Raw genomic sequence first — 15,652 nt, forward strand, 5'->3', positions numbered from 1 at the left:
ACAAGACAAATAATCTTCAACTCCAACAGCGTCTAAAAAATAAAGTAAAAAGCATACCCCATTGAAACACCTTTTCCTTAAAAATACGTTTTTTGGGTTTTTTTGCAGTTCAATATCTACCCAGTTTAATTCAGTTTTCCTGAATTATCAAAAAGAAAATTATATTTAAGATTCTTTAATATTGACTTAATTTATGTTATTATTATTCATTAAATTCACTTGCAATTTGAACCTTAACACCTGTTATTGTCTTGTTTTATCACAGATAATATCCATGTATCTATCTATCTATCTATCTATCTATCTATCTATATAAAATTAGAGACATCATAGATAGACAGGTGTCTGCATTTGGATGGTCTTAAAGGGTTCTGCAAAAATATAACCATCATACGTGAATAAGGTGTTTGTGTGACTCATGGATGGAGAGAGAAAGCCCAGAAGGGAACCTTCAAACCCCTAGATTCTGATACCATGTGCTCAAGTTTAATCATAATTGGATTCATAATCATAAGTGTTTTTTTAGATGTAAAAATGTAAGTGTAAGTTTGACATACAGTACATCCTCCATATACATTGAAATGCTGATACATTATATAATATAAAGCTAAAGATAGCACGCTTGCTGTAATCGGTCAGTTGTTTCATGATATAGTGCCAGGCATCGGTCTTATTTCCAGTATCACTGCATATGTTAAACATTGTGTCTCATTGGAATGGCTGAGAATCACAGGGGAGATAAATCATTTCCTAACAGAAGCCTGATATTCATCTTTTTTTCCTTTATTTATTTGTTATTTTGACAGGAATTAAAGTCACATTTTACACAGTTTACACTTTTTTTGGCAAACAATTGGACATTAGGATAATTGTATTAGAGTTCTGTATCATTAATCTTACAAAAAAGACTCTCGTTATAAGGAGTTCACAGTATTGGTTTCACACTGGCCATTTGTTACAATTCTGTAGCAGTACTTTAGTTGTACTTGGCAACCTGAAATGTAGCTTTTCCTCACAAATAGTCTAGTATTTAAAGCTTTTGTTCAACTGTAAAATTTGTTTAAAGTTAGTTTTAAAATGTACTTATTTTCCCATTAAAATACATGATTTTATTATTGTGAAAATGTTTTCAAATAGCATATGTAAATTATGGGGCCCTACTCCAAAGTTTTAATTTTTGTATATATATTTTTTTTTTATTTAAAGATTTTTTTTATTCTGCGTTTGATTAATAAAATAAAGTATTTTCAAGTAGCTTGTCTTTGTGAAGAAATGTTAACAATTCTGCATATGGATATAAAACCTCTATTTGGACATTCCCATAACCTAATAAACAGTCAAGCTTTGATTTATTATTTATTTATAAATAATAAAGTTTGACATTATTTAAGTCATGAGTAAAAGCTTTTTGAAAATGGTCCATTGTACTGTACATGGCTTTTGTAGGTATTTTATATACTGTAGCACAAAAAAGAATTAGAAAACTGTGGCAGCTTTCAACTGTGCTACAGTATGCACAGTTCAGGAAACTTTCTATAATGTGGTTGGCATTTTTTAAATATTCTAGAATGATTTCTTTAATGTCAAAGATAGTTTTATTCATAAAAAAAGACTTACCATTTAGAACAAAAATTGTCAATTTTACACTCAAGCAAAAAGCTTAAAAAACATACTTTAAATGCCATATGTATTTATTTAATATTACATTTTATTTTTTCCACAATACACTGTTAGGCCGGTTAGGCCAAGCAAGGATTAGTGAAATGCATAAACACATTTTATGTATTAGAAAAGTGGAGAGATTAAATCCATAGTAGCTTTTGTTCACCCCTCTGTGTTTGTTATCTTTCCACTTTGATGTTGGGCTCTTCACAGTAACAAAGAAACATCCACACAGCAAGCTCAATGCGTTGTCTATGTGTAGAGAGGACCATTTTCAACAGCTGTAATATGTATTATATTTGGCTTGTTCCTCTCCTTGTTTACAGGTTCAAATGTAAATGGGGAAGTTATTCTGTTACTATATTCAACTGGAATGAACCTCTAAAAGGTGTTAAAGAACAAGGACCTCTCAGTAGTCAATCCATTGTCAAGATCAGTTCAGTAACAGTCACTTGAGAGACTCCTTGAGGTGCAATGGAATCAGGGAGTCTCTGCAGAGGATGCTTGATCATCACATTTTAGGGCACATTTTCAAAGCGTTTATTCACAAGGAAATGTCACATTCATTTTACAAAATGAGAAACAACAACATGTCAGAGCTTAAGAGACCTTGGGCCTTATTTAGCGACAAAGTTTTTCCCCACTATGCAAATACAACGTTGTTTCTGACCCTGACGATTCTAACAAGAGGTATAAGTGCTTTTGTATGCCATATTTATTATACCATATTGAAGTTTTGCCTTTAATGTACTGGGGCATGTGTTGGTTCATATAGAAAGAAATTCTGTCAGCCAGATCAAGAAAAAAAGAAAATCATGATCTTAGGGGTTGCCAAAGGTGGCCCCTCCAACATGTTCTAAATGGGTTCATTAAACCAATTAAACCTCCATCCAGACTGTGGAGTAGTTCATTCTATCATTTTACCTGTTGAACCTGGAGTGGTATAGCCCTACAGGATTGTGATTGGACACCCATGTTTTACATTTTTTTGATATCTGAGAGTTTCTGAACCACGTTTATCAAACTGTGAACACAGGATATCGAGAACTATGTTCCTCTACTATAAGTCTGTAGGTTTATGTCATGCTTAATTCAATGTTCATCACAAGACATGCAAGCCAGAAAACAGTACAACAGTTTTACACGCAAAGAGTAACCTTTAACGTGGCATAGCAACTTCATGTAGGGTTTGCGAGACATGGTTTGGAAACTCTATGATAAAGCAACAAAAAAAGGATATAACTTCTACAGTATAACAGGTAAAGATTCTGTTCTAGACATATAACAATACTCACTTAAATGTATATAATTCATCAAATGCAGGTAACAGTTAACATTTTCAGCATTAAATGAGACTTTTCTCATGTGTAACAATGTTCATTTACACAAATCAAGGTATGCTGGTTATGAACTAGTAAGTATATGCTCTTTACAAAACAATATGATTTATACATTTTAAAATAATAGTAATATACAAAATCTACATTCATTATTGTACACTAGACTGTGTGTGTGTGTGTGTGTGTGTGTGTGTGTATATATATATATATATATATATATATATATATATATATATATATATATACATACAGTAAATGCCGCTTATTAACAACCTCTCGGTTCCCTATAAAAAGTTGTCATTAACCGAAAGATGCCAGTAAGCGAAAAGCCCCCGTTTTCAAGTGTATTTATATGGAACAACGATATATACTGTAGTACAAATATGGCACTGAAATACATGTTTTAAATGTTAGTGTTAAACAATAAATATGAAAAACACATTATACCCAAACATAGAACTGTTTACTTCACGAGTGTGTAAAAAAAAGGGAGTAGGCTTAAATAGTACTACACAACGGTGTACTACAATTGTCCTTACAATGAGTAAAGCAAACATAAAAAACATGTGTTGTACTTAAAATCAATTCTACAGAACACAATGTTATAGTAAGAAATTGTCCAACGTCGTCTGTTTTTTACAATGTACCACCTTCCGCTGTAAATCCACCTCAATGCAGCTTCGTAGCCAGTTTCGAAGCCACGGTTCTGCCTCAGTCTGCCAGAAAGACGCAGTTGTGAAGTCAGTGTGTTATAAAAGCTGCATGAAGTATGTGCATAAATCATGCAAGTGCGCTCTGTAGCACTGGCAACTAGTAATAATGTTGTCAATAAGCGGCGTGCAGTTGCTTATATCAGAATTCCATTAACATTAAAGTCTATGGGATGGGATTGGTTCCTGGGAAAATGTTGTTAATAATCAAAAGTTGGCTTTATCAGGGTTGCTAACAACCGGCATCTACTGTATATATATATATATATATATTATATTTTACTTACTTGAGTTAAGACACTTCACAGTATAGTGTGTGGCCTACTTTATTGTATTTTACCCAGGAGTAAACTCAACAACATTTAATACCAATTCAGCATTTATTTAAAATATTTTTTCAATACTGTTTTAACATTAGCCTAAGCCAGGCTTTGCAATACTGTCATATCCTATTGTGGTTTAAGAACATAAGAACATAAGAAAGTTTACAAACAAGAGGAGGCCGTTCAGCCCATCTTGCTCGTTTGGTTGTTAGTAGCTTATTGATCCCAAAATCTCATCAAGCAGCTTCTTGAAGGATCCCAGGGTGTCAGCTTCAACAACATTACTGGGGAGTTGGTTCCAGACCCTCACAATTCTCTGTGTAAAAAAGTGCCTCCTATTTTCTGTTCTGAATGCCCCTTTATCTAATCTCCATTTATGACCCCTGGGCCTTGTTTCTTTTTTCAGGTCAAAAAAGTCCCCTGGGTCGACATTGTCTATACCTTTTAGGATTTTGAATGTTTGAATCAGATCGCCGCGTAGTCTTCTTTGTTCAAGGCTGAATAGATTCAATTCTTTTAGCCTGTCTGCATACGACATGCCTTTTAAACCCGGGATAATTCTGGTTGCTCTTCTTTGCACTCTTTCTAGAGCAGCAATATCCTTTTTGTAACAAGGTGACCAGAACTGAACACAATATTCTAGGTGAGGTCTTACTAATGCATTGTAAAGTTTTAACATTACTTACCTTGATTTAAATTCAACACTTCTCACAATATATCCGAGCATTTTGTTGGCCTTTTTTATAGCTTCCCCACATTGTCTAGATGAAGCCATTTCTGAGTCAACATAAACTCCTAGGTCTTTTTCACAGTTCCCTTCTTCAATTTCAGTATCTCCCATATGATATTTATAATGCACATTTTTATTGCCTGCATGCAATACTTTGCTTTACTTAGTGCTATAAATGCATTAAAAATGTAGTGAAGTCAGAAAGTAAATGACATGAAAGCTGTGTTAGCTTCAAAGGTATATTTTAATGTATCTTTCTTTAGAATTAGCAACGCTGCTAAAGATCTTGCACTGGTAAAAACACTTAATGTATTTGCTTACGATTGTAAGTCGCCCTGGATAAGGGCGTCTGCTAAAAAATAAATAATAATGATAATAATAATAATAATAATAATAATAATAATAATAATAATAATAATAATAATAATAATAATAATAAAAAGGCATTTAAAGTAATAAGGTATCAGGGGACAAAGAGGATGGATGGATTTAACTTTCCTCTTTAAAAATAACAACTTCGTTACATTTTTTTTAGTGACACCAGGTGTTCATTTTAGAATTATAAAACCCCACGTTAACATAATACACCTTAAAGGAGAGGCTAACTGAGACACAATATTCATATTTTCTAAACACCCCAAGCGTGTATAGAAAATGTAATAAAAGAAAGCCCCATGAAGTTTGGGGATAAAGTCAGGCACAGGGGTAAAGTATATAACCAAGTTACAGACAGTGTTCCCTCAAAGCAGTTCGGGTCTCTCTGCAAGCCTCAGAGCTTCGTGCATCCCTGCCGCTGACAGTTTGCGGTTGATGTTCCTGTATTTGCACTGCAGCAGGTTCCGGTATGTGGTCCGCAGGTCCCGGTTGAAGAAGGCATATATAAAAGGGTTGATGAGGGAATTGGCATAGCCCAGCCACAATAATGTCCTCTCTACCCAGAGGGGGATGCAGCTACACTCGATGCCACAGATGAAGGGCCTTGCTGTGGACAGCAGAAAGAAAGGCAGCCAGCAAACCGTAAACGCCCCCACAACAATCCCCAGGGTGGTGGCTGCTTTTTGCTCCCTTTTGAAAATGGAGATGTTTTTTCTGTCGTGCTTGAGAAGCCGAGAAAAATTGGCACACTCTTCCGACTCCTTGCACAGTTTTATGGCTCCCGGGGCGCAGTCGATGCCGTCATTCTCTTCTGGCCGGGGAAAGCCAGAAAATGTGTGTTTAGCAGCACTCCTCTTGGCGGCTTTGTATATCTGGTAGTACATGATCAGCATCACCGACATGGGGATGTAAAACGCCACAGCGGTAGAGTAAATGGTGTAGCCAAAGTCTTGACTGATCAAACACACTTTGTCATCGTTTACATTCTGGGCCCAGCCAAAGAGAGGAGGCAGAGTAATGGAGGCAGACAGGAGCCAAACACACAGGATCCTTTTGGCCATGCATCTTCCATTTTGTCTCACAGGGTACGTTAAAGGTTTAGTTATTCCAAGGTACCTGAAAAGGTACATAAAACAGAAGTTAAGTCCTCTTTTTAAATAAATGACCACATTACATTTAATAAGGTGCCTCAACAGACTTTAAATTACTGGTATATTTAAATTACTGGACTTCCCTGTAAACGTGACAGATTCTGAGGCTGATAGGCTTTTAGCCTTTTGTAACATACAGTGCTGTGACGTTGCTTACCACTTTTGCTCTGTACTGGGTGTATGCCTTTGAGGAATTCTCAGAAGACAGGGGTTTTGTCAGCAGCATTATGACAACTACTGTCACACATTAAATTGAAGATGTCTTCTCTTCTCTTCCAGGCTAAGGCTGTATTTTTTGTCATCTATGACTTCCACAAGAGCTCTTCTTCTATAACAACCCATAACAGGACTTCAATTCAATGTAATGTCAATTGCCAAAGGCAAAGGAATACACCCTAAATATAATTAGAACTGAAGATCTCTTCTGAAAAAGGAAGATGACAATGACGTGAGAAAGCAGACACTACCGTTCTTCCAGAAGAAGCAAAGCAGTGCACCCATAATAGGGAATGCTCGGTACAGTACAATAAATGTAAGTTTTTCAGTACCACAGTCTGACGTCACAGTCTTAATTGTTATTGACTGGTTCAAGACAAATCTGTATATTGGAAAAGCACGTCTGACATTTGATTAAAACAATTCTGAAATTTGCAATTAATCAAAGTCAGGTCATCGACAGCAAAACACAAAATGTTAGGTTACGAATGTAACCCTGGTTCCGTGAAAAAGAAGACAACTACCAACAATACAAGGATATGCCTGCCGCAGGTCAGGTATTCACTGAGCATTTTATGTCAGAGCTGCCGATAGGCCCCTCCGGGGAGTGATGTCCTATGTCCCACCTTCCGAGGGATCAAACAGTCACTCCACGGAACTCACTTCCTCTTCTGCATCAAATCCTCAAAAGCAACCGATGCAACCTCGCAGATTGGTGGTCGTCACCAACAATACTTTTTTGAAAAGTATACCAAAGCCGTCACGAAGGCGCGTAAGTGGAGACAGCAGACGAGGGACATCACGAGACCACAAAACCACAGTACGCAGTGCGAGCGTGCAACCTCAAGGACTCTTGTGCCTAACGAAGGCATAGAGGGAACTACTACATTAAGTTGGTAGAACCTGGTGTAAGTATGCGGAGTAGCCCAGCTAGCCGCAGTACATATGTTGGATAGTGAGGCTCCTCTAAAGAGAGCCCATGATGTAGCCACTCCTCTGGTAGAGTGTGCGGCTACCTGCCCAGGTGGGGGGTAGGCCGGCATTAGTATATGCAGCCGAAACTGTGTCCACAATCCAATGAGACAGCCTCTGCTGTGAGAGGGTTTTTCCTGCTTCCGGCAGCTTCTGAATTGTAGAATAGCTGCTATAGGGCAAGATATAGGGTCATGACCCCGGGTCAGACACCAATCTTGAAAATATCTCCATTTGTAGGTGAACAATGACCTTGTGAAGGAGGCCCTAGCATTCTGCAGTGTACCTGCGACCACATCTGAGAGCCCTAAAGCAGACAGACGGTCCCGTTCAGGGGCCAGACCCATAATTGGAGTCTGCCCGGTTCTGGGTGCCAGAGAGTGCCTCTCATCTGACTGAGGAGATCCAGGCGTAGCGGAATCTCCCAGGGCTGGCCTTGTAGTAGCTGGCAGAGAGTCAAAAACCAGATTCTCCTGGGCCATCAAGGGGCCACCAGGAGAACTGTCGCCTTCTCTCTGGACCTTCTCTAAGAAGGCCGGGAGCAACGGTATTGGTGGGAATGCATACAAGAGCGTCCTGGGTCACTCGTGGGCTAGGGTGTCAATGCCTATAGGACCGCCGAAGCGATGGCGGGAGAACCATAGGGGGCAATGAGTTGTTTCCGCTGTGGCGAAGAGATCAATTCAGGCCTTGCGAAACCGCTCCCAAATGCACTCCACTACCTGAGGGTGGAGCTGCCATTCTGACGGGTGAGAACCCTCCCTCGAGAGGAGGTCCACCGCCCGATTCACTACTACAGGAAGGTGAACAGGCCGGAGTGATAACAGGTTCTGTTTTGCCCACATCAATAGTCAGAAGGCTATGCGATGTAACCCCGGGGACCAAAGTCCTCCCTGACGGTTGACATATGCCACTACCGACATGTTATCCATCCTGACCAGGACATGTCTCCCTTGGAGTGCCAGGAGAAAATGCTGGAGAAAGAGGAGACCCGTTCGCAGTTCCAGCGCATTTATATGCATGGATGTCCAACGGCCCGACCAGAAGCCGAGGACTCCTCTACATGCCGAGACTGCTCCAAAACCTAAGTTGGACATGTCAGTCATCACCACCTGACGGCTGTGGATTGCCCCCTTCCTTACACCTTTGCGCAGGTGAGAGGCTTGCCTCCACCAGCGTAGGGCTTCCCAACATGCACAAGACACAGTCAGCCGACGGTGCTTGTCACGTTTGGGGTGTAGCCAGAAGGTATTGGGCCACACCTGAAGTGGGCGCATATGGAGTAATCCCAGCTGGAGAGCTGGCGAGACTGCGGCCATCAGACCCAGCAACTTTCGGCACAACAGCAGAGGTACTATCGATCCTTGTTGAAACAGGGATAGACAATTCTGTATAGCGGCCACTCTGTCGTCTGACTGGTCGGCTCGCATTGCAAGGGAGTCCAGCCGGAGTCCCAAGTAAACCGTACTTCACACCAGTACTAATTGGCTCTTGGCATCGGTGATGGAGAGACCCAGCCTGTGCAGCTCCGAAGACACCGGTTCAGGGAGGGGCACAGACTGCAGTATGCCATCCAGGTAAGCCGTAGGAGGCCTGCCGTGTTGGCCAGGAGCGTGACTTGCGCTTCCGCCACGTAGGTATTTTTAAAATGGGCCTCTGTTACCCTGCATTGACCATTAGGGAATGCAGGATCCTTAGGTAAGCCCCCTACTGGAGGGGTTTGCACCAGGGCTGCAGTGGTCGAGTCCACTGGTGGGAATTCCGCCAAGCCCAGTGCCTCCGCACCTTCTAAGGAAGCCAGCGCTGTTGCCCGTTTCACCACACTTGGCACCGAGGCTGAGTGGTTCCAAGAGGACCGTACCTCTTCCAGGAAGTCAGAGAATGCTGGGAAGGGCTGAAGGTGGGGCAATGCTGCCTGCGTCCTGAAGACTGACTGGCATGGTACGGGCGCTGCCATCCAAGGTACCTGTAGGAACTTGGAGGCTCACTCTATAAGCGCCGGGATCGAGCTTGGAAGAGGGGAAAGTCCAGCATCCGAAGTTGTCTCGGACCTGGGACCCATCTCGAAGGTTAGCTCTTGGGTATCTCATCCCTCCCCATCAGTAAAACTGAGTGAGAGTGAGAGGCAGGACCGAGGACGTCACTCCCCGGAGGGGCCTATCGGCAGCTCTGATATAAAATGCTCAGTGAATACCTGACCTGTGGCAGGCATATCCCAAAAGTATTGTTGGTGGTCGTCTTCGAATTGAAAGGGAACCTTGTTTATTATTATTCCTGTGCAATGACAGAATATACTTTCAACTAGGACGTGTCCTTATTGTTGATGTAATAAAGCATGTGGTATTCTGTATCCAATGACAGCGCATTTCTGTCACAAGATGACTTCTATTTATGTATAGGCATGTGTGGCAGTGTGCCCCACCCCTGTGCGTATTTTATGTTTATATGTTGCATGTGGTGTGCAGATGTACCGAGATTCCAATTGAATGATTGATTACAGTACAATCTAGGTACAGCTGCACTCACTCGGGGTTGGGTGTACAGCGTGGAGGTACGAGAGAGAGAGAGAGAGAGAGAGAGAGAGAGAGAGAGAGAGAGAGAGAGAGAGAGAGAGAGAGAGAGAGAGAGAGAGAGAGAGAGAGAGAGAGAGAGAGAGAGATTAAAAATAATAATAATTAAATTAAAATAGAGTGCTAGAAGCACCAGCACCGTACTTGTTTAGTTGGTGTCAGTTTTGTGTTCGTGATTTGTTTTGAGTTCAACCTTTTATTTTGCTCTGTGAGCATTGCTTTTGTCAAACCTTTTTATATTGTTTATTTAATAAAAGTGTCGCAGCGCATTCATTCACCAGTCATCTGCAGTATTTGTGTTTGTCTTCCGAGTCTAACGTCACCACCACATGCTGTCCATGACAGCATGGTATCACAAGACAGGACAACATTAATTTTATTCAGCTACATTCTACATGGTTTTAAATAAACATATTTAAATAATGTGGTGTTTTGTTTTGAATTATGATTTGTAAATACCTTGAAAATTTGAAAGCCTTGCTGAATTAAACAAACCTTAAAAAACACACAATTGAACCACAGAATGACTAAAGCAACCAAATGTGTAAAGTTATAATAATAATTAAAAATATTTGATCACATTTAGAACCAGTCAAAAGTTAAAACAAGCAAATTAATAATAAGATCATGTACAGCTTTCTACCTGATTATTGAATTGCAGTCGTGCTCAAAACCTAGCTCCTTCCATTAGTAATAAAACACAAGTAATAAAACACAAGCTGCATTCCCTGAGGATTATAATTTACAATGGAACATGTTTTGGCATTTACTAAACCAGTCTAATGCCTTCAGTAGCATCACATTCCAGTGATAAGGAGGTAGTTCTATGTCAAGTAATGTTTGACAATCTGGCTGAATTGGTTTCTCCCTGAAATATAATCATTTTATTTTTTTCAGTATGATGTGAAAATTCTGTGTTCAAAACTGCAAAGTTGCTCATATACTAGTATGCGCCATTATGAAAATTTATATATGTTTTTTTTCTATCCAGCTGAAGAAGGACTTGTAGTCCAAAACATGTGAATGCTTTTTTGTAATCTTTTTCATTTTGCTCCTTATATATACCTCATGCCATATATACTGTATATATTTATAGTATCAATATTCACGAAGGTTAATTCTTATAATTCCCTGTATAATTAAATATTTATATTATTTCAATAACTTGCACTTAACAAAAGGGTGTATTTTTGGACTAGGTATTGTGAATTATTCAATATCTGCCACTAGAGGGCCCTGATAGATGATTACCGAAATGGTAGAATAATAATAGCGTTTGAAGAGTACAGAAAAAATACGTGCATTATTTAAAATGAGAACTGTTAGAATATATATGTTTTGGTATGTTTAACATACCTTTGTCAAGGGAAAGAGTGTTTGAAAACAAACATTGGAGGTATTTATAGGCTTTTTGATGCCACGGTAACCACACATTTATTTCTCTTTAAATCTAATGTCTTTGTGATGTCATTCACTATGTAGCTAATGATGTAACAATCTACTGTTCCTTTTTATTTAAACCTTCAGGCATCATGGTATCTAGTCTATTTATCCATTTATTTTCTTTTATTCTTCCATATTGTACATTATGTAATTTAATTTTTTTCTAAAATCACACTTTAGGTCACCCATGGTGTGTCTGTTCCTTGTAAAGTGCTGAACTGTTGGATCATTTTCTTTTTTATTTCTTAGATTTGATAAGTGGTTCTGTATTCTTTTATAGAATGATGTACCTGTCTGTGTAATAATTTAGAATATGTAATTATTAATGGTACTCTCTTAACCCTCTCTTCCCTTTTCTTATAATCAAGTAGTCAATTCCTATTGAGTTTGTCAACTTTTCTCAATTCTCTCTCAATACTTTTGTTCTTTATACCCTCTTTTCTTAAGATTTATTTGTAATTCCTTTCACTGTATTTTTTAGTCATTTTCATCAGAACAGATTCTTTTGATCCTTATACCCAGTCCTTTAGGGATTGCTCTTTTAGTATAGATAGGATGTGCAGATGACATATGCAGGTACTGATGCATATCAGTAGGTTTCGAGTAAGGATCTGTTTTAATAGATCCTTGATCAAGTTTAACCAAGGTGTCTAAGAATTTAATTTCAGATTTTGTCCACCTTAAATCCACTAAAATGTTAGGGTGGATATAATTTGCTAATGTATGAAACTGTATAAAAGATTCTTCTTCATGTGTCCATATTCCAAATATGTCATCCACATATCTTCTGTATTCTAATGGTTTCTTGTCTAGTTTTCTCAATAATATTTCCTCCCATTTGCCCATATACGTGCTTGCAAAATGCATACCTAATTATGAGTCTATTGCTGTGCCATCATTCTGTTTGTAACTTCTATTTCCAAATGTAAAATAACTATTTTCTAAAACTATCTTGCTCATATTTATTATTTCTTCTGTAGGTATCATGTTCTTATCTATGTTGTTTGCCAGTGCCTCTCTACATGCTTTTAAAGTTTCATGCCTCGAAACACTGGGGTACAGGGATTTTACAGCCATGCTAAATAAAATGGTATTCTCAGGAAGTTTAACCTTTATATTAACCCTTTTCAGAAATATTTAACATAGCTAGGTAAGCTTTCAACATGTGGCTATAGCTGCCTTCAGCTATTTCCACAATAACATATGTTGGGTTATCAATTCAATTGTGCCAGTCATTCGTATTGGATGTTTTTCTTCGTGTATTTTTTGGGTTACCTCTAACCAAACCTTGCAGATTTTGCAGAAGCATGTCATTTTTTTATTCTTTTGATACACACCCATTTTATATAATCTGTCTGCCAAATTTCTCACTTCTTTTATTATGCTGTCATCATTATTAGTTTTTACTTCTTCATGTGTATTTATATTTTGCAAGTCAGTCCCTATTGCTTTAATATAATCATATTTGTTCATTACTACCATCCCAGAACCTTGTTCTGCTGGTCTTATAATGATACTATCATCCTTTAGTAATTCTTTCAGCACTGCTTGTTCATTCATAGTTAAATTTAGTTGACCTGTACTTCTTAGACCTGTTACTATTTCATTTCTAACTACATGTCTAACCATTTGTTTCTTCCCTCTGGAGGAGTCCAATGCTGCTTTCTTTTCATTTTTATGTTCACACACATATTCTGATTCTGTGTGTGTGTTTCATCATAAAAGTATTCCACTAGCCTCATTCATTTAATTTTGTTATTAAGGTATCCTTATGTATGTATCTTCTTGCAGTAACAAACCTGAGCCCTTTGCATAGTAATGCTTTTTGTGAAGCTGTTAATGTTTTATCAGATAAATTAAATACTGTGTCCACTCCACAGCCCCTTTGAAAAAGCAGCACCCCAGGAAAACTATTATAGAAGAATCAGTTCAAATAATTAACCTATAGTTTTTACTATGAAACAGTATATTGTAAGAATTTTATAACATGAGAGAAAATTTACACCAAACTACTTTTTTTTACTGTTTTTTAATAATTGCGGGGGGAAATTTTTTTTACCTGCATCAAACAGTTAGCACAGTAATTCGACTTGTAGTTCCTACGTAGCTACTACCTACCGGTATATACAATTGTACCTATATTTTAATAGAACTATATAGTTTAAATAGTTTAAAAAAGAATAAAAAGTGCATATGGGGTCAAATTTTCAAAAATACAGTATAGCAGAACTTAAGGCATACAATGTATTAGGCAATTACTGCCTGCGTTTGTTTCTCATGTTTCAAGACTAACCTTTCAAAAAATACAGGTTAAAGACCAGACTAAACGCGTTGAAAATACGTCCCATAGACATACATGCATACATAATACAAAGTGGTTGATATGGTGTGTTTATTAAACATGCATTGATTTGTTTTTTCACTAGACAGTGATTTTAATATATATATATATATATATATATATATATATATATATATATATATATATATATATATATATATATATAGAAGAAAATATGAAAGAAAATATGAGGTGACTGACTGTAGTGACTATAAAGTGCATTTTAAAATCGTAAAGTATTAAAATAAAATTGCTAAAAGGATCAAGTTAAGTGTACGTATCTGTCACCTATTTACATGGCAGTGTATACATTGGACAAAAGAGTTCAATCTAATGTCTTCCGTTGTTATGCATTTATATATCAAATGTGTCAATTCGCACATACTTTGCATCCTGTGTTTGTTTCGTTGTAAAAGTGGGAAACAGTAGCTCTGGTACGCTTATGATGTGTTAAGGAAATTCGTGATATCTAGAAGCTAAGGTGCTTATATATATATATACACACACAATGATGTTGTGGGAAATAAAAGTGTCAGACTAATTATGAATTAAAATGAAATGGATTAGGCAAGAACACACTAAAATAAAAAGCGTGAATTTTTATGTCTGATCATCCCGGGTGGTTTCCAGCATACTCACCTATCTATACTTATAACACACAGGGTCATGATTGAAGCTGTACAGCACATCACATCCATCGCTATAAAGACGTTACAGAAAACCTGTCCAAAGATCCACTGTCCACCAATAAGGTCCGTCACACTGACAAACGGCATTACAGCCACTGCTACCGAGAGGTCAGCCAGAGCCAGAGAAACAATTAGATAATTCGAAGGCTGTCTTAGTTTCTTTACAAAGCATACAGAAATAACTACCAAACAGTTTCCAGCAATAGTCAGTAAAGTGAGCATCGTAAGAATACCCCCAATAACTATTTTTTCCATGTTTCCGTAATTCAGAATATTCTCCCCGCATTGGGTATCGTTCTCTGTAAACAGGCTGGAAGTTGGCAGGGAACTTGGAGTTGCTTTGTGTATAATCTTTAATAAATAATGTAAGTCCAGCGATTCTGAAATCATTCTAGTGGTGCTGAGATCCCTCGGTTTTTCTTCTATCATGTTGGACCTGATGTTACTGTAAATAAAACTGCTGTTGGTGTCCATAACCATTTTGATCCCCGTTGTCCATGAGGCAACACGGTGTTGTCAGCAAACCGTACAGTTATGCAGCTGGTCCAACAATGCAGCATCTGGTGCTTTCATCTCTTCTCCAGGACTGTTCAGAAACATTTACAGAAGTGGTGATTAAACAGGTATTGCAAAAGACTCCGCAAATATGCACACTATTATGATACGGTAGACTGGAAAAGAGGTTTCTCATCTATATAATCATTTTGAGTTAAACCCAAGTCCATGCATCTTCCATCCACTCTTCCCCGAAGAGAAGTGTTCTTCGTCAGTGAGCAAGGAAAGGTGTTTGTTTGTGATTAAGGGGCGCTTTCACTTTAAGAAAGACCAATGTCGTCATACCAATATGATGCTGTATTAAAATGCAAACGTCTTTATGTGTGAAGGCATGCTTGTTGAACTAAATCTGTTTAAGTGAAACAAACAAAACGCATGACGTCACACTGACTGCTGTGATTAATTCTAAGAACTATTTATTGTAGTGTATAATGTGTTTTCCTTATTCCTTAATAGCATAACCACTAGGGTTAATGAAATAATTGTTTTAATACAAATTAAAGCACTATGCAAAACAATTAGTTTCAGATAGACCATCTGGGAATCTAACAGTGTTAAGTGATTTGGATGATGTG

General features: G+C 38.0%; 1 protein-coding gene across 1 annotated transcript; it reads right to left on the bottom strand.

Annotated features, from left to right (window-relative positions):
- Nucleotides 1-3,980: 3,980 nt before the first annotated feature.
- Nucleotides 3,981-15,299, bottom strand: LOC117415393 (5-hydroxytryptamine receptor 7). Its single transcript, XM_034025678.3, has 2 exons — nt 14,473-15,299; nt 3,981-6,256 (listed from the first exon to the last, which is right to left on the bottom strand). The coding sequence occupies exons 1-2, from the start codon at nt 15,000-15,002 to the stop codon at nt 5,506-5,508; spliced, it is 1,281 nt and encodes a 426-aa protein (XP_033881569.1). The 5' UTR covers nt 15,003-15,299; the 3' UTR covers nt 3,981-5,505.
- Nucleotides 15,300-15,652: the final 353 nt, after the last annotated feature.

This window comes from Acipenser ruthenus, chromosome 7 (genome assembly GCF_902713425.1).
Source record: "Acipenser ruthenus chromosome 7, fAciRut3.2 maternal haplotype, whole genome shotgun sequence".
In the NCBI taxonomy this organism is placed as follows: domain Eukaryota; kingdom Metazoa; phylum Chordata; class Actinopteri; order Acipenseriformes; family Acipenseridae; genus Acipenser; species Acipenser ruthenus.

Bases quoted from the DNA above. Each gene is read 5' to 3' on its own strand.
- LOC117415393 (XM_034025678.3), bottom strand. From the start codon at position 15,002: ATGGTTATGGACACCAACAGCAGTTTTATTTACAGTAACATCAGGTCC. The intron at 6,257-14,472 runs GTGAGTATGCTG...GTACCTTTTCAG, and splicing joins TGTGTTATAAGTATAGATAG to GTACCTTGGAATAACTAAAC.